General features: G+C 36.6%; 1 protein-coding gene across 2 annotated transcripts; it reads right to left on the bottom strand.

The window, feature by feature from the left end:
* Positions 1 to 3,375: 3,375 nt before the first annotated feature.
* Positions 3,376 to 18,664, bottom strand: slc7a9 (solute carrier family 7 member 9). Of its 2 annotated transcripts, XM_041267872.1 has the most exons (14): positions 18,562 to 18,656; positions 18,409 to 18,432; positions 15,232 to 15,380; positions 14,302 to 14,449; positions 11,834 to 12,076; positions 11,567 to 11,692; positions 10,249 to 10,345; positions 10,003 to 10,047; positions 8,788 to 8,911; positions 8,053 to 8,156; positions 7,185 to 7,281; positions 6,236 to 6,385; positions 5,876 to 6,050; positions 3,376 to 4,788 (listed from the first exon to the last, which is right to left on the bottom strand). In XM_041267872.1, exons 3-14 carry the CDS (start codon positions 15,349 to 15,351, stop codon positions 4,727 to 4,729), a joined length of 1,491 nt encoding a protein of 496 aa, XP_041123806.1. In that variant the 5' UTR covers positions 15,352 to 15,380; positions 18,409 to 18,432; positions 18,562 to 18,656; the 3' UTR covers positions 3,376 to 4,726. The 2 variants fall into 2 exon arrangements, with proteins under 2 accessions (XP_041123806.1, XP_041123805.1); XM_041267871.1 differs by lacking the exon at positions 18,409 to 18,432 and having other exon boundaries at positions 18,562 to 18,664.
* Positions 18,665 to 20,018: the final 1,354 nt, after the last annotated feature.

The raw sequence follows: 20,018 nt of genomic DNA, 5'->3' as shown, positions 1-20,018 counted from the left end.
ACATGAATTATTGAACTATAGTCAGGGCTTCAGATAAAGTTTAGGGCCATTTAGTAATTTACTCTCCAATTTAGACACTATGAAAAATGTATTTTGGGTGAGTAAAATGCAACATTACCTTTTGAAGTAAATACAACAGTACCTTGAAGTATACTTTCTATACAGTGCTTTAATGCTAACTAATGGGGTATGCATTAATGACAGCCTTACATTTGAACTGCTGTACAAAAACTTGGTCTTGCAATATAAACAAAAACAATTATTCTTATTTGCTTTATTGACCATAAAGAATATGGCTGTGAAGCCAATAAAGTGAAAAACTTGGAACAGGCAAACTTTGTGTGCTGCGAAATTGCTATACGCATTCTTTATGGATTAAATTTAAATCTCATCACGTGTAATTCAACACATAAAACACCCTTTATGCAGCTTATCTGGAGCGCTGCCTATAGTTGTTATACTCAACATAACCAACGTCACCACATGGTGCAATAGTAAACCACTGCAATGAAAATGTCAACAGGTAGCATAAAAATCTCAACATTAAGACTGCTTTGCCATAATTACAGTTAAGCTGCATTCACACTGGGTCTGGTTCGTTTCAAACAATGTATCAATGTGCTTGCTGCTCACACTTATCTGCCAGCAAAGGGACGGAGTTCGTTTGGATGCGAACTAATGTTTTGTTTTGGTCATTACAGAGTCTGTTTGTTTGCATACAGTTTTCAAACAAATTCTATTGATGTATTGCTTCAGTTTTTAATATAGCATGTATCAGATTATTACATATTGCTGTGGAAAAGAGCACTTTGCTAATTTAATACATTTATTGAATTCTACAGAAGGAGAATTAATGCAGTTTATACAATTCTGCACAGTTCTCCAAATGTCTGTTAAAGTAATTAAGACTGAATATTTTGCTGTTTTTTGTTAGTTTTGCCGCCCCCCCCCCCCATTCACTGACGCCATAGCAACTCCGAAACCATTAAAATAATTATTTAATAACACTAACAGTTTAGAAATTAAACATCTGGTGAATTCATTGCACATCATAATTAATTGTTTAGTTTATATTGTCATCTAGTCAACATATGTTAAATGTACAAAAAACAGATTTAAAAAAAGATCAGGTGTTACCATTTAAACATGTGCATATAATCAGAATGATTAAACAAATAGGATGTCATTTATTTTATTTTTGAATGGCGCTAGAACAACCCAATACATTGTATAGTTAATTTCCTATGTGGAAAAGGACTTAGTCCAGCAGTTGTTCACATTTGACGTTTAACAGGCGAACCAGACCATTTGCCAAATGGACCGAGACCACCTCTTTAGGTGGACTCGGTACAGCTCGTTTCCCAAGCAGACTTTGTTCACATTTCGAGCCGTACTGAGTGTGGACCAAACCCTCTATTGAACCCAGTGTGAATACAGCATTAGTGTCAAGCGAGCATCAGTAATTTCAGTGCCACAATCTTTTACTTCGGATCATAGAGTGCTTGACAAAACCAGCTATAAAAATATCAAAAAATGGCAGTAAAACCTGAAGTCAATGCAATATGCAGTTTGTAAACCTGCCCTGCATCTTATGCATGCCAGAGGGCCCTCTGACAAGAATTGGTTTGTTACAAATTACTACTGAAATACAGTGTTTCACCAGAGGATGTCACACAGTGAAGCTCGTGAATACCAAAAGCACAAAGCTCACATTTAAGTTAGTCATTTTTTTTAGACTGTAAGATTGCGGTAGCAGCTCGAGTATGCCAAAGCCTACAGTGTATAAAGTTGAGCAATGCTTTTGCTGAAGAGATGCCTAATAAAAAGTGTTAATGGGTATGCACACCAACAGAGGTTTCATTTTTTTCTGTGTTCATGCAACCTACAGTAGTTGTAAATACCATCATTTATTTTCACTTACTGTGCAGCTGTGTGGACATTTAACACAGAAATAACGAATGGGTGTGTCTTGCCAACAATGCATTTCCCAAGGGTGACAAGTCAACACTACAGTAAGAATTTAAATTTTAGGATGACTATTGAGTACACGTATGTACTATTTTGTTTTAACTAGTTTGACTTGTGTGACATTTGTCTTGCATTACTAACCAGTTACAATGGATTAAGAAGCCGGTTTAGCTTGACAAAAAAAGATACCAGCTGCAAAGATCAGAACTATTTTGGTTAAAGCTACCAGTACAACGGTACATTTCACATGTTTTTGGAATTGTTTTTGTTCTATTTGATTAATTCACTGATGGTGAAAATGTATTTTATTCACAGTACATTCTTTGTAAGTGTGTGTATTCAGTTTGAAGTTTTGAGTTTAATATCAAACAATTAATCTGTATTCAAAATATCCCTTTTTGTATCCTCTGCATTTGAAGAAAAACTGACAACTACACGTGTTCTTTAGGTACGTTTTGTTTGGATGTGCTTGTCATTGAGACCATTATTTTGAATTAAAGTTGGTTTAAGATTCAGCCCTTGTGGGGTTTTTTTTTGGGGGGGGGGGGAGCGACTCGTGAATATGTACAGAACTAGACGGCTCTAAACATACTATATTGAATAGGGGAACTAGGGCTCTAATTAGACCATTCTAAAAATAAATAAATTGTTTTGTATAAAGGAATATTGTAAGCTAAAGCAGAAAGCATTAAGCAGTACCAGTAGGTGGCAACCAAGACATTGGTGAAATATCTGATTAGATGTTTTTATATTAGTACTCTATAGCAGCTGCTTTTTTTTTTTTTTTTTTGTCAACCAGATGTTTGCTCTATTTCAAATTTAATAATTTGTACGCTTCATAGCTGTAGCACTAATCTTTTTTTTTTTTTTTTTTGTCGCATAAAAACTGGCATTCTCGGGAGTTAAATTTCATTTGTGCCAGTTCTGTTAGAAATTAGAAGAGGACTAAATGTAATGATAGAAAGTAGATTCCATTGTATTGGGGTTACACAAACCCCGCAAAATCCAACAGGCCCTGTACAGGCACATACATTGCACTTCAACCTTTTCGTATGAGACCCAGGAGTCTGAGGCCGATCTAAACAAAACATTCTCACCAATGACCACTTTGTGGCTACGGCTTGGAATAAATTAATGAGGGCGTTGCCATAGCCATTCATAAAATATAGCTATGGCACCACCATAAACTTAAATTCACTTTATAACCTCAGCAGTACAGATATAAAAATGCCTGTGGTTGTGAGGAAGGTGAGGGAAGGACTTTCTTGTTTTAAATACCACATGTTAATGAAGGAATTCATTCAATACCTGCTGCTTTCAAGGCAGTTACTGTGAGTACAAGTATCAGCACACTGCTAATAAGAATATATGGCTGGGTAAGAACAAGAACGACATTACCAGGACTGATTTAATGTTTTTATATTAAAACTTTACATGCTGATATTACAAAATCATTTCTTATGGTTATCTTTAAACAGTGTTTTGCTTTACAGAGCCTGGGACTGGAGATCAATAAGAATGTGTCAATATTTGTACAAGTACAACAGAGCAGCTAGCTACATAAACATTGCAGTTTGTTATAAGTAGTAATAAGAATTTAATTTTGGGGTCAGCTTATCTATGGAAAGTATGTGCACTCAACAATGCGCAGTAAACCTCTCCATCTTCTGGAAAAAGCCCCTGCTGTATATTGTAAGCCTGTGTGGCATGCAGTACAAACTAAACAAAAACCCCTTAACGCCAACAAAACCAATACTGTTTTTCTAATTTTCTGGACCGGTCAAACACAGTTGTTTCAATAATAACAGCAATGTGGTTCACTATATTTTCTATACTACAGAATTGCATCTTTGAAGATGCTTCAAATAAAGAATAACTTCATTAAGATTTACCTTCACAGAGGCATATATATATAAAACGTTTGAGTGCGAACAACCAATCGGCTTCCAGATCTAGTGGGCTTCTACTTTTGCCCACTGGAACACTGAAGTGCTTAACTGTGAATTAAATTTTAAATCAATCTGCCCATGAATACCGGCTTTTTCACTTAACATTCTAATCTGATACCATAAAAAGCTACTTACAAATACAGTCTGACGCTGGTCTAGAGACAAGGGAATCATATGTCTGTGACAGGACCCCGGAAGAAGGCTTAATTGGCGACTACTGGACAGCAAATCAACGGGAAAGACGTGATTGGTAGCTTGAATAACACCCCTCCTCCAACAAGTTTTGAGTCTGACCCAATACTACACAGACTATTCAACATTTGTGCATGTTCAGATAAATTATAAGAAAGAGCAAGACCCCAATATATCTACCACACAGTACAGCCTGTATCTACGGGCTCTGTCACTTAATTAATATAAATATTTGTACATGGATACTAAGGGATGTTCAACGTGGTAAAGACATGCCATTGGTTAAATATGCATGTATATACATTTTGTAATATTAAATGGTCTTATTTCTGATCTGCAAACAAACTAAACGAAGACATACAGGGTGGTATATACATATTTGATACACTTAAATAAAATCTGAAACAGATTTTGTGTTCTTTTTTTCTCCAGTAAGATGTACGATTGAGACCCTTGCTGGACAGGCATGTTAACCTTTTAAAGCTCATTCAGTTACAAGACCCACCCTCTCTACAGTTAGCATCAAATCCTTTTATATAAATCTTCAGAAAAGCCAGTCATTACAACACAGCCGCACTTTATTCCATAGCATCCCCAAGCAGTATGGAGGCCCGGTTTTATTCCTGCTCTTCTGTAGGAACTACTTCCATGAGCATCTGGAGGTACATTGTAATAGGCCCTGAAAAAAGACACATGCTTTAATAACACATCTCTCAAGGTTAGGAAACAAAAAGAGGGATACAAGGGTTTAGGTTGTCTGTTAGAATGTATAAATGAATCTGATAGGCAGCCTTGAGAGAGACAAACTGGCAATTGCAGAGAAAGAGGACCAGAGAGGGGAGGTTAGCATGCAATGTTCTCTGGCTGCAACTTAATATAATTCCATTCCAGACATTATCAACATACCATTTTTCTCTTGTGTAAATTAAGTACATGTGAGTTCTACTCTTTTGTTCTGTACTAATTAAAGTGAAATATCCCTGACCATACTTAAATTGGGACAAGGGGTTGATCGTAAAATGGAACAAAAATTGTGTTACATAGTGTAACCAGAAACACATATTTCACCTTCTATAAAAGTTGATATTTATCAGGGATGAGTTACTTAAACTGGAATTACACACTACACCAGTGAATTATCAGAGACTGTTAGCAAATATCCCCTTGTGTATCAAATCCTATGTAGGTCCAATTGTGCAATTCTTCTCATATTAATGTAATTTGTCTTGTTTTGCATCCATATTTTATGTGAGTGCCATTCTGAAACAAGTCCAGTCTTCTGCAGTGTTTAGCATTATGCAATAAATATTTAAAATATATATAAGTAGAAGAAGTACCTTAAAATAAGGTAAATTGCAAAAGTGTTCCTACAGAGAATTTGATACCCATGGGGGGGGAATAAAAGGGGCAATAGACAAGTTTAATTCTGAAAATATAATGATGGTGGTTTGCATTAAAGGGGAAACAACTGCCATAGTAAATATTTCATTTTTGGATGTCACTTGTAAGGAAGTTTATAATAGCTGTGATGAATGTCTTGTGAAGCACTCATCTGAACGGTTTTAAACAATTAATGTACATTTGTTGAAAGTGTTTCAAGTTACTCATGTATCAGTGCTTTCTGGCTCCTGGCAGTACAGTGTCTTGGTATATATTAATCCATTTTGTAGTTTGTGATTGATTTACATAACTGACTTATTTTATACATGTTACAATCATATGTTCATAATTAACAGACATAAAGTAGTTTGTAGTTAAATACTTACCCATAACCCTGTGAGTCCAGCTGAATTTGAGGTGAACAAACAGGAGGTACACAAACAGGCCACTCAGAATGAAGGCTGTGCAGTATAGGTACTCCCATTCAGGTTTATCAATAATGGGAGCAAGCAGTAAGTAGAAGGATACGACAACCACGATGACAGGAATGAATATGGGCACCTGAAACAGCGAAGAGGTGAGAGGTTTACTTACAGCAATGTTAAATCCCTCTGTATTGCAACCTATACCCTGCCAGGATAAACCTCAGCTGGATTTGTTCCAGAGCATTTTACACAAGCTGGGAACCAACAATTTTTTTTTTGCAGCAATGCTACATTAGCAGAGTGCTGTACATTCGACTGTACCTTCACTGGTCTCTCCAGATCCTTCCTTGTAAACCTCATGACAAGCAAAGCCAGGACAGTTACACCATAAAATCCCCAGCCAGCGAAACTGAAGTAGTTGATGAGGGTGTTGATGTCTGCTGGGATGGTGTAGATTATACTCAAAATCCCCTGAGATTTAAAAGCAGAATCAGCAGGAGCAAGTGGGTCCACAACACACAGTTCAGTGGCATGTAGTTCTTGTGCTGGTGTGTTAAATATTCTTTCAAAATTTAAACTTTGTGGAATGTTATTGCACCACTACTCTAGTAACCTGTGTGTCAGTAACATTTATTGAAAGCATTCAAAACCTATAGTGAAATAGGTCCCAAAAACCCTTATTCTGATTGCAAGAATGGTTCTCAAGATACAACGTGCAAGATACGCATATACAGAGCTGTGTATATTTAGTTAACATTTAATTACACACCTCTTTATAGTTTTCCATATACTTCATGAAAAACTGACAAATTGAAAAATGTGACATTTCAAAATCTATCATGAAACACTGTCTTACTATTACGGCTTCCGGTAGACTTTTGCGATATCATTTTTATGTTCTATAGTTTCTATTTTACTGATGTCTCAATCTTAAAATTATAAGTGTACGTGCTTTAACAATGCAAATACATGTAAAGCGTTTCCTGGTACATTCCTTATACTTCCTGTGCTGTACGTTACAAAGCCTGATTGTAGTTAGACCATCAAAGTGAATCTGACCTGCAACACAGGAAGTACCAGCAAACTCTTTACATTTGTTTTACAGGATATATTAATCTTAAACCTTTAAGAAAAATAAAAAAACAAACAATCTGGGAGCCATAGAACATATGAGCAAACAATGACTTGATTAGGTACATAAGCAATGTCTATTTAAAAAGATTGTTAAAGAAAAAGATGTATTGATAATGAAGGCAAAATGAAGACTTACATTGAATATTATGGCTGGTGATGGGGTGAACCGTCTGACACTGATGTAGGACAGGATCTTGATCATGTGACCTTCACGCCCTGCCACATAGATTAGCCTGGCAAAAAACACAAGGAGAGAGGAAGGTAACAGAGCAGGCTAGCAATACTCAGTATCAGCTGTTACTTTCTAACTTCATTTTCATGAAAAAACAAAACAAAACAAAAGAAATCTACTAACATGAACATCCAACACAATTTGATGACATAACCATTTTTTATTTAAAAACAAATGATCCCATTATAAGATTTTTTTTTTTTTTCACTACTTTTCATTATTGTAGTTTGGTCCACCCACAGCCAGAGAACTATAGACTGCCAGCAGTATCTGAGCACCACTGCCTGATAAGACAAGCCAAGATACAACATTTACAAATACAATATCAATTGGTTGAAAACTCTCTAAAGAAAAGCTGTAAACCGCTCCGCTAGGTAACCCATTCCATACCCTCACCACTCCCTCTGAAGAAGTGTCTGCTTCCTGTCCTAAGTCTATCATCACTCTCTTAATTTCCAGTCATGTCCTTTGGTCCTGGTTTCTGTACTGTGCTTAAAGTATTGGTTAGAGTTAACTATGTCAACTACCTTTAATATTTGAAAGAATTAAATTGTGTCCCACTATTTCTTCTTTGTTCCATGCTAAATAGACTGGAGTTATTTCAGCCTATCTTTGTAGTTCGGACCTTTAAGCCCAGGGATTAGTCTGGTTGCTCTTTGCTGGACTCACTCCAGAGCCGCAAGCAACTTTGGGTACCATGGTAACCAGTGGTCTCACTTTACAATATTGACTTGTTTAATTACACAGATATCTACTAGAAAATGTTTCTTACCTTCCAGCTGTGAAACAAGTACCATTTGCTGCACCGAAGGTTGAAAACACAACAAATAGAGGTACTATCCAGGACACAGGATACAAGACTCTGTCCCCAAAAGTCTAGAGAACAATTCACAGTTTATCTACAGTTTTCTGTTGAATCAGATAATCCACATGCAGCGGTTCAACACTCAGCATGCATCCATAGCAGTATAATAATTAAGCGATTACTAGAACTACTATGCAAGGAGATAAGGAGGTTTATAAACATACTGCCCATGCTTCCTCTAGTTATAGCTGATATGGGCTGGATTTTTATAACTGAATTTTCAACACCATGAAAGCGAATGACAGAGTTTCAATTTGTCACATAGTTTATGCAATAATAATAATAATAATAATAATAATAATAATAATGAAAGATGTTTTGTTGCTGACAATACTGTAGCTAGCCAGCAGGAGGCACTCACATATTCCAGGATGTGCACAGGAAGCTAATCTAAAAATCTTTAACCAGGGAGCAATCTGAAACACACCACCACCTGGTGGTTTAAAACAGACCTACAGTCGTGTTGCAATTTTACCCCAGGTCTCTAAAGAATACATTTTGTATTATAGCGTACTGGCTATGTGAACCACAAAATAAATGTGTTACAGCAAAGACAAAGAAATCGGTTTGTTGTTCAGTAACCCTTTAAATGAAAACCATTGCTATCAGCGGTGCACTTCATACTATAAAATAAGCCCTTACCACAGCGACCGCCTGGGACTGTAGCAGCTCTGTGGGACTCATTACTGTGAAGTAGGCGATGTTGACCAGGATATAGCAAACTGTAACCAAGGGAATGCCAATTACGATAGCCAGGGGCAGGTTCCTGCAAGACAAGGCCCGTACAGCCGAATTACTATTAGCACCACAGTAAATAACCAGGACACACAACAGGATAAGAAAACGTACAGGTGGCTACCCAACCCATGGGTGCTTGTTTAGTGCAGCTTGGTTAATCACAAAAGTCAGGTCTTAAAGGATCAGTGATTCAGCATCAACCACATGACTGTGTAACCCCCTCACCACTCTCTGTGTAAAGAAGTCTCTACTACCCTTTTTCTTAAGTATCTACTTCATTTGTAATGGTGTCCTCTGGTCCTGGTTCCTAGGCTGTGCTTATCTGCTAGGGTTAACTTTGTAAAGTCCTATTTTATTCAATCAAATCCCCCCAAATTCATCTTTGTTCTGGGCTAAATTAATTCAGTTGCCTCAGCTTATCTTCATCGCTCATACCTTTAAATCCTGGACTCTCTCCAAGACCACAATGTCCTTTTGGTAATCTGGTGATTGTAACTGAATACAGTATTTTATGAGTGGTATCCACATCATCATACAAGCTCATCATACCCTTTGACTATCTAATCAATTTTCAGGCTGGGGGCGTCACCTCCAGGGTTCAGTAGCTTGGTAACACTGTTTGCTTAGATGCAGAGGATGAAAAAGAGCCGTTTTGTTTGACAGCAGGTTCAAAGTTCACTAGTTAGTCTTCACTCTTCCTGATTGGTAAATAGGTTGCTGGTGTGAGGCGACATATGAGTTAGGTATTTCAAACTTGGTTGAATTTTATTTTTGGAAAACATCCAAAAAAAATGATAAATAATAAAAAAAAGATATGTAGCACACACTTTTGAAAAATATGCTCACATGACTGATTCACTTGTTTTGCATCTGCAAACCTTACATATGTCAATATATAAAGGCTGCATCTCAATGCTGAAAATCTATTTGGTGAGCCAGCACATCAGGCAGACTTTTAGTGAGGGCTGGCAGTATCCCAGACTACACACATTACTGATGTTTCACAAGAAACACTTTCCAAAGTGCTGATTATGTAGGCCATTCTGAAAACATGTAGATTTTCCTGAAGAAATTCAAGGTGGTAATGTATGAAATGGATTCGGGTCAATCTGAACTTACCTGCAGGGATTCTTCAGTTCCTCGGTAATGAAATTCAGCTGATTCCTGAAAGAGGAAGAGAGCATTTTCAAATACTAGGACTGAAACCTAAGAGGGTTTTCTAAACCTAGGGTTAGACCTGGATTGATAAAAAGATAATGTGCTGTACCGGTTACAAAAGGTTACCTGTTGTAGTTTTATTCAGTATTCCCTATAATAATATACAAAAATATTCACGTTGATTAGAAAATATTCACATTTACTTACCATCCATCGTATGCCCAGAGTCCATTGTAAAACGCTAAGCCAATTGCACCAAAGGAAGTTTTCGACTCAAATGCATTGGTTAAATGTTGTGTATTTCCTGCAATACAGAATATGATATTTACTATGTATTTGTTTTGATCTAGATTATAGTAGATTGAAGGACAGGGGTTTTGTCTTCTGCAGTTCAACAAAGGGCAATTAAATGCATTCAATTCTATTAATAGACACAATAGAATTACTTTTAATAATGTACTAAAAATAAACCTTTAGCATATAACAAGCAAATAGATGCATTCTTTGGAATTCGCAGTTTTTTGGGGAAAATGCATTTTTTATATCAATTTTTTTATTTGCCTGCCATCTGTAAACAGCTTCAGTACGTCGATTAGGGTTAGGGTTCGGGTTAGGGTTATGAGAAGGGTAAATATTAAAAGATGATGTTCAAACATGCCAGCACTCACATTAAATCATGGATACAAAGCAAGAAAAACCCATCTTAGAATGAGCAACACTGCACATGTGGGTCCAAATAAGATCAGATACGTTAGTTCCATTACCAGTGAAATAACTTCCATAGTAAACATTTAATTTAATTTTAATTACCCTTGTCCTTGGCATTACTTTATGACCGATACATAAACAAGGTGTATTGTATAACTCTTTATGTTTTTATATGTACTTTGGCACATGACTGTCATAAAGCTTTTACACTGGAATTGTTTTGCATGTATGGGTTTTAAAGGCGGTAACTTCTTATTTGAAAGGACTAGCATTGGTTGTAGTTTACGCTCTCAGGACTCTGTTCATGTGGCTGTTCCAAGAGTTCAAACATGTTTGGGAGAATTACCTTTTGCATATCAACTTCTGAACACATGGAATTGTTTCCATCATAGCATGGCCAATGCTTCTCCTTCAGTCCACATTAGCAAACAGATATGTCCTATTTATTCTGTTCTTTGATCTCTGTATGCTGCTGATTAAGTGTGAACCACACGTGTATATTGTGTTGCTTGTATTTGTAATTGGCTTTTTATGTTTTCCAGAATCCTTTTTATGTTTTCCAGAGTCTCATTTATTGGCTGAATAAACAAATGAATAAAAGTTAATTTTAAAATGGCTAAAGGGGAGAAACAGCAGCAATGTAACAATGCAAGCATCATGAGAACTATATCATGGTTTCACCAAATTAGTCTTATACTGTACTGTAAATCTTATGATTGAATGTTTTAGACGAAGCCCAGGCAACTACCTGATGAACCTCATTGTGATCACACATTTCAAAATCCCAGAATTATCACTCCATTGCCACTCAGCTCACCCTGTGCAAGAAGAACGATTCCAGCCACAATGATGACAATGATAATGATGAGCTTTGCACCTGTGAAGAAGTTCTGCACATAGCTGGCCAGCTTGACACTGATGCTGTTCACTATGACAATTAGCACTGGGCAGAAAAGAGACAGACAGACACATTAGTTAAGAACACTCTTTTAACACAAAGCAAATCACAGACGAGCTATCTTCTTGAATCTTTATAATTGTGAATGAACCAGCTTTTCTACAGAAATTGGACCTGATTACTCACAGATAGAAGCAGCAGCCAAGCACTTGATGATAATGGTAGGCGGAGAGCAGCCAGGATAGAAAGGTGCTGCTGAATACTCAGCAAAACTGAGAGAGATGATGGCGAAGGAGGACGGCTTTAAAACTACAACAGAGGTCCATGAATACAGGAAAGCAGGGATGGGCCCGAAAGCTTCCATCAGATATGGGTACTCCCCTCCAGACTTGGTGATCATGGTGCCCAGCTCAGCGTAGCACAGAGCCCCTGGAAAATAGCATGCACCTTGAAAAACTCAGTCGTGAACTCTGGGTCCTATTCACAAAGCTTAAAGAATTACTGAACACCCTGTAGTGTTTATACATATCTGTTAGGTGATTAGGTTAATTAACGATCAATCAGCGCCCAGCCACCTGACATAAAAGGAGGCCTCTGCTTCTCATTTGGAGGAGGGAGCTGAGGAAGCAGAGGCCTCCTTTTATGTCAGGTGGCTGGGGGCTGATTGACCGTTAATTAACCTAATCAACTAATCAACCCCAGCCACATGAACATAATAAACCCATGCAGGTAGGGGAAATTAACCCCATCCCTGCCAATTTAAAAAGAGCAGAGCTTTGCTCTGCTACAATATCTATTACGTATAATGTAATACTGTATCTTTTTACTGTATCTTGTAAAGCACTTTGTGATGGTGGTCTACTATGAAAGGTGCTATATAAAATAAAGATTGATTGACTGATTGATAAGAAATACAGTACTTTCCCTTTGCTGTATCAAGTGTTAACTAGTGATAATGAGCTTAACAGTGGTGTAAATAAATATATTTTATATCTTGCTGGCGTTTTCAGCTCAGTGATGTTTTGACCCGCTTATTTCCATTGCTAGATGCAACAGAAATACAGTGAAAACTGGGGCATCTGGGGCAACCTCCACAGGGGATTTAATTTATCAAAATTAATTCAAATAATTTCTCTCCTTAAGCAGCACAGCATAGCCAAATCATGCTCATTCCTGCAATGCGGCTTGTCATTTTTAGTTCCCAGAACATGCCATCAGAGCCCCTCTATTGTTGTATTATCTGGATAAAATATGTTCGTTATCCTGCGGAATGCTGGTGAGTGAACATAGAGAAATGTAGTTTCAGCTGATTTATGATGTGTGAATAAAAAATTAAACCAATCAAGATTATATTGAAAATATATTCATGCAGACAACACAGGATCCAGACAAGGCAAAGGAAACCTGCACGTCTTTCTGTAACCCTTTAAACTTGTTTGCTTTAAAAGACAAGAGTCTGGAAAAAGTTTTATTTACATAAAAATACCCAAAAGGGGTTACAACAACAGCAACAAATTACAGTTTATAAAATGAAGGTCTATTCAATTGATCATGTGGATCTACTGTAAATACTGAATTTAGATTCCCCACTGCTTAAGCCAATTGAAAAGACCCCAACAATAATTGCGCAATGAAAGATGATGCTTTTCTTGCTGTATTTGGTAACTGTTGGAATGAGAGTCTATTATCATTTGTTTATGTCATTTGTTTTTGGTTTGGGAATATTTGAAATGGTGGAAGTCTACTGCCATGGCCAAAATCACCTAGAATTTTAGGACTGACACATAATTAAAAAAAAAAAAAAACTATATGAACATGATTGATCAAACAAACTACAAAATGATATCGCAAAAGTCTAACCGGAAGCCATAATTTTTCAGTAAACTTCAAAGCGATATGCAATTCAATAAGTTAATGTAACATTATTCAGCAGGTTTCATTCGACTTTATGAAGTAAAATGTGTTATTTAAATTGGGTGGCCAGAGCTGTACATGCAGACAATGCTGTACCAGACCAGTGTTTCCACTAGTAATGGAAAAAAAAAAACAAAAACCTGCCATCGAAGTCTCGCTTTTAACAAAACAAATAAAACGCATCAACTGTTTAATCCCTTTTTACGATTATGAGCTGTGATCTTTGGAGCCATTTGGAAGGGTGTATTTCACTACATCCAGTCATCATTTGAAAGCTGGCGGTATGTGTTTGCAGATCAATGGAAGTCATCAGAGCACGTACAGTACATGCCTACTGGCATGGCTTAAGGCAAATAAATCACATGTTTCTGAGCCTACAGGCAGCAATAGAGGGTTACAGGGGGGTTCAAAACAGAAATGATACTGTTAGCATTTTAAAGGAAATACTTTGGAGTTAAATGCTCAGGAAAGGTGATCACATGGTGTGACGGTTGCTAAGCTGAATCAACAATCCACATTTCACTTGAGTGGATTTGAAACCGCACCTCTAGAGATGAAAGGCTAGAGAATTAGCCTGGTTTACCATCTAGCATCATACTAGAGCTGACACTTAATTATTTTAACTACATCGCTTTTAAAACCAAAAGAGGGATCTAAGCCCTTTATTAACCAGCGCTTTATAGATGAGCGGGATTGTTCATTCCAATAAGGAAGAACGTGGAAGGGCCCAGTTCACTCACCCAGTGTAGCCAGGACCCCGCATGCTGCCCAGACACACAGACACGGCCCCACAGCTCCAGTGTTCAGAAGCACAGATTTGGGAGAAATGAAGATCCCTGAGCCAATCATTGTCCCAACAATCAGGCAAATACCACTGATCAGGCCCACCTGCAACAGGAGCCAATCAGAACGAATCACACCCATTACTAGTGTGGATGGAATGAATCTGACACTCGGATGAATTGAAATTTTCTAATGATTTCATACTTATACAGGGGGATTCATAATGTGCGCAGCATTGTTGTTTTACATTGTTTTCAATTTGAACAACCCTCCAACACCCCCCCCCCCCCAAACACTTGGCCAACAAGTGCGTCACAAACTGTCTGTCATAGGCATTTTTCCTTTATATCCTATCCTCCACGTGCCCTCCAGTTTTCACAAGGAATGAATCACCCTGTATATTTAGGTATTTATTCATACATTTATAACATGTTTTGTTCAAATCAATGAATTTCCTTTTTCAAGTGAATGTCACAATCACCTATACAAAGAAGTAATTAAACAAATACATAAATAACAGCTCTTTATTAAAGGGATTCTCATGGTGGTGTTGTATGTTAAGGGTTAAATCGAGATGGTCCCTATTTGCATTGCCATATCATTAAACTTCTGTAAAATAATCCTAAATAAATGAATGAAAAAGGACTAACCAGTTTAATGAACCCTGCTTCCCGTGATGACTACACTCGTTCCTGGCAATAAAATAATAACTTGTCTAGTAACCTTTGTATACCCCACAAATTGCAGTGATAACTGTTGAATGACCTTCACATAATGAATTTATTAACTTTGCGTCCTTTAAAAAGGACAGCACAAACAGTACTGTAAAGGAACTGTGCTACTATTCAATGGAAATGTCCCTAGACTCTGATAACAGGAATACTCACTTCTGTCTGCAGTGCAGTGGCTTTTACTTCATCTCCACTTTGGTGTGAATGGGTTTCAGGGTTTTTTGTAACATTCCCATTTTTAGTTCCTTTTCTGTTTCTTGCTTTGTCTTCCCTCATTTTCAGCAGTAGGAATATTATCAACACAGCTAAGAGAGAAAACATTAATAAACACACTGGTTGAGTAACCAGATATACCAAAACTGAGGCTTTGTTTATGTCTGTTTGTTCTATATATTTTAACAGCAAGTAGATTCAAATTAGAATTTCTTAGTTTTTACTGTTCACCAAAGTGTGTCCTTATATTGGTAAGCACCTCCTAATGCACAGCATGCTATTGCCAGAAAATGAAGACCTAATTATAATATTAGTGGACCAGTTATTATTACAGAGTATGTGCCTTCCTCACTAGCCAAAACAATTGTCTTCTTGAAGAAACATCAGAAAAGTTAAAGAATGAGAAAAGACCATTTGGCCAATCAAGGCTCATCCTTGTAAGCACACCATTTTCCACTGCTGGGAGGAACTAATTTAAAAGCATTGAATAGTCTTTTTTTTAATGTTCCAAGTGTTTTAGGCCCTACTACTTCACCTAGTAGGCTATTCCATGTATTTATAACTATAAAAAGTGCTTTCTACTATCTGTTCTAAATTTACTTTTACATGATGTGCCTCTAGAACCTGTGTGCTGACAACTTCACTCTGATGGTATGGGCCAAAGTTAGTCAGATTTATACTGGGCAGGGATGGCCCAAATCAGGCCTGATTGTTAACCAAAGCATTCAAACAGCTGACCCTAACTATCCCTTTAATTGGGTTGAGTTAACTAGGGGGGGGTAATAACTTTTTCACACCTGAAGATTGCATGTTTGATTACCTTGCATACCAAACAAATGAAAGAAGCACCAAACTTTGGTGTCATTTTTTTCTCTCACTCCCGCTATATACTACTATAACCCACAAAAACATCTGACCAAATTCAATGTGAAAAATGTCCAAAAATGCAGAAAATCAGACAGGGGCAAACACTTTTTCATGGCACTGTATAATAGAAACTACAGTTCCATATAATAGAAACACCTAAGATATAACAGGTATGAAGATCCCCAGTATGAGTGCTCTGATTTAGGAGTTTCCCATTCAGGCTCTTGATGGGTATGAAAAAACTACACATGCTATCAGTAGTCTGGTAGAAGTAAGCCTTGCTGCCCAGGGAGACTGGCTGGTGGAAACAGGGAATTATGTCCTGGGCCCAGGAATCCTGGGGGAACTTTTTTTTTTTTTACAGTTGAGAGGAAGAATTAATGCCAGCATTCCTACCACACACAAAGCTGTTACAGTTAATTACTCCTTGCATTCCAAGAATGTGTGATTGTTGTGTGTAAGCTTTTACTTAAAAGGAATTACAGCAATCACATTAACATAATCTCATCGGGGGGGAGTACTTGATTTAAAAACTTGTCCCGGCCACAACAAGTCTGTCGGCGACACTGGAAGCAAGCACAGTCAAAATGCTAATAGATAGATGTTGTGCTTAAACACTATGTTGTCTTTTGCTGTCTAGTTAAACCTTACTTCCCCTTTTAAATTGTCTTGGCTACTATTCAGTCAGTTAGTTTTAGTTAACTCATCTTATTTGTTCTTTTTTTTCTAATATGTAATAGAATTATATTTTTAGGTAAGGCTCTTAGAGAACTCTGGCTATCACTATGGCTTTTCAAACCAAAAAGGTCGTACAGGTGTATGTAGAATTATGGAGCTTTGAGTATTGTAAAGGATTGTTCCTTGGATATTTTACCAGGTACATGCGCACTTAAGAGGGAAAACGCATGAACCTGAAAACAAGCTGCAAAAGGCATTCTGAAATACTGAACGAATTTAAATAAAACTGGTGACAGAGTTAACACTTTAAAACAAACACAACCGTGAGCTCCACTTCATTTTGTTAAAAGAAATGAAATGTTTAGAATTACAATTAACTTAATAATTCAACTAGATTAACTACTTTCTCAAACAAGTATTAATACATTTAGTGTGAAAAGTCCACTATCCTGTTGATCTTACATAAATATCTGCACCCTGAACACAAGTTTTAAATATAATTTATTAACAAAATTCTAAATGACAGATATTTACTCACTCACATATTTGTTTTAGAAATAAAATCTCAAGAGGGCGAATGTGTTTAAATATGCATTTTTTGTTTGTTTTGCTTTCTATTTTAAATGCAGCTAACAGTTTAACAGAGCACTCATTTCAATGTGTCAAAAAACATCAAGTGTGTTACTTTGAGAATTGGAAGGCATTTATATTGGTCTCTATAGGCACCTGCCTATATAAAATTAAAGACTAGTGGCTGTAATCTTGAAACGTTATTAAAATGAAAAGTTTGTACTTAAGAAAAATGTTAAGAACTACTATTCATAACAATATTTCTTAAGACTTTTCCTAACTATTTTCTTAAGAAGAAACTTAAGAAAAAGGGTAGTCTTCAAAGAAATGTTCGCTATGGGTCTGAGTTATAATGGATGTATCTGGTAGTTGAGTCTCTGTTTTACTGAAAATACTCTGAAATAAGTGACCCAAGACCGAAACATTCTGAAACGACTGACCAAAATCGGCTAAACTGCTCGTCTTAAAGTGCGCTTCATTCATTAATCGATTGGCTCACTGTGCCCAGTTTGCTATCATATAAACAAATTTCGTTTTGGGCTAGACTTTTAAAAAATCCACATACATCTCGTAGTGGGGTCTCCCCACTACTAAACAAAACACAGCGTTAAGTGGCCCAAGTCCTATTGCGCTTGGATATGTGTGAGTGCCTAATCAAGGTGAGCTCATTTCACAATGCCTATTCACTCCCAGAACCGCGGTTCACATCTGCTTAAACAAAACGCGGCTTTGGAGCTAGTTTGAAATGCATGCATCTTCTAGTGGGGTCTCCCTCCCCACCCCTAAACGTTTTAAAAAAAACACACAAAAAAAAAAAAAAAAAAAAAAAAAAAAAAAAAAAAAAAAAAAAAAAAAAAACCAAAAAAACCACTTGAGTCCGGAGTCCAAAAAATTAAACGGCCCATAATTGAATTAATTGAATGATATAAACATATATATATTATATATATATTATATATATAGATATTATATATATATATATATATATATATATATTAAACATACCGTGTCTAGGTTAGAACAAGCCAGCTGTGGGGTAAAAAAAAAATCATTAAAAAAAAATAAAATAAAAAAAAGACTATTATTCTATTAGACTATTATTCCAAAACTATTAGAAGTCTCTTCTGAAAACTTTTCGATGTTGTCTGGTATACTCACACAACGATGAACAGATCAGGAGCTGGATTCGAGCAATGCTTATACAGTAGAGTAGAGCAGGATTCGAGTGTTTTTGCTGGAGAATAAGATTTGTTCTGACTGCGCAAACAATGACCGAGATTAGTTATTGTAACACTCACAGCAAAATCTCACACGCACTGACGCGAACAGGAACTAATGGGGCTAGGGGGCCAGCTATAGTCGTATAGAGTTTATACTGAATACTGTAACCCACATCTTAGTTAATAAATATACTGTACATATCTCATCTTGCTAGTTCACAGCAAACGTATTTGATTTATTTATAATATGCATGCTGGTATATAGGTAAGGAAATAAATAAAAACTATTTTATGGAAAACAATATGGAATAACTGTGATTCTGTGCAATCTGTAATGTAGATGATTAAAAAAAAAAAAAAAAAAAAGGAAATATGATATGACAAGCAATGCGTTTTAACACAAGTTAGTATTTGTCTAGGCTTCAACGGATTTAAAGGGGTAAACATATTGACGTTGTTTTTGATATTGCACTGTTTAGCCTAGAGCAATTTAATTGAAATATCTGCATTTTCCAAATTAAAGTACGCAAAACATGAAGGCTTACCAATATTGTATAAATGTTGCTTTGGTTGATGTCTTTAAAATCTTGAAAGTTGTTTATAAAGTTAACCGTAGCCAAGTGCAGAACTGAAAGCCTAATCAGAACCCACTGTTTGAAATGGAGCCGGGTTCAGGTTTAAGGCTCTTCTTTACACGGAGGGTATGGAATCCATTACCAAGACATGTTGGGGAGACTGCGCCACTTGGACCCAATCGAACAAAGTTGAAAATCAATCAATCAATCTTTATTTTATATAGCGCCTTTCATAGTGGACCACCATCACAAAGCGCTTTACGAGATGCAGTAACAACAAGAAAATCCATAATACTTTAAATACAGAGAAATGCATAATACATAATATATAGTAAAAGGCAGCATAATACATTAAATACAGTGGAAAGTGCATAACACATGATAGTAACATGATATGTGAAATAGTAGCAGCAACACAGCAGCTAATAGCAGATATCAGGCTTAGAACAGGTGGAGAGCTGATTTAAAGCGAGCGACTGTGGGAGCATTACGCACCAAAATTGGAAGAGAGTTCCAAAGAATCGGAGACATGAAGCAAAACGAGCGTTCTCCATGTGCGGTGCACTTTTGCTTGGGTATCATCAAATCAAACAAGAGTTCCAACATTGGTTCATTTCCCTTTGGAGCAGTTTGGTGATTTGTTGAAATTCAGCTGAATTTAGGGTTGCGCCTGACCAGTGGAACAGATTCTAGAGAAACACGTTAATTAAAGCAATCCTAAGAATTATAAATGTAGCTTATAGTAGTTGAACTAAACAAGTTAATAAACCATTCGCTCTATTTAAAGAGTTGTGTAGCTCCTTAAAATAACACCATTTCT

Source organism: Polyodon spathula, chromosome 13 (assembly GCF_017654505.1).
Source record: "Polyodon spathula isolate WHYD16114869_AA chromosome 13, ASM1765450v1, whole genome shotgun sequence".
NCBI lineage: Eukaryota > Metazoa > Chordata > Actinopteri > Acipenseriformes > Polyodontidae > Polyodon > Polyodon spathula.
This window is presented reverse-complemented; position numbering and strand designations above follow the sequence as displayed.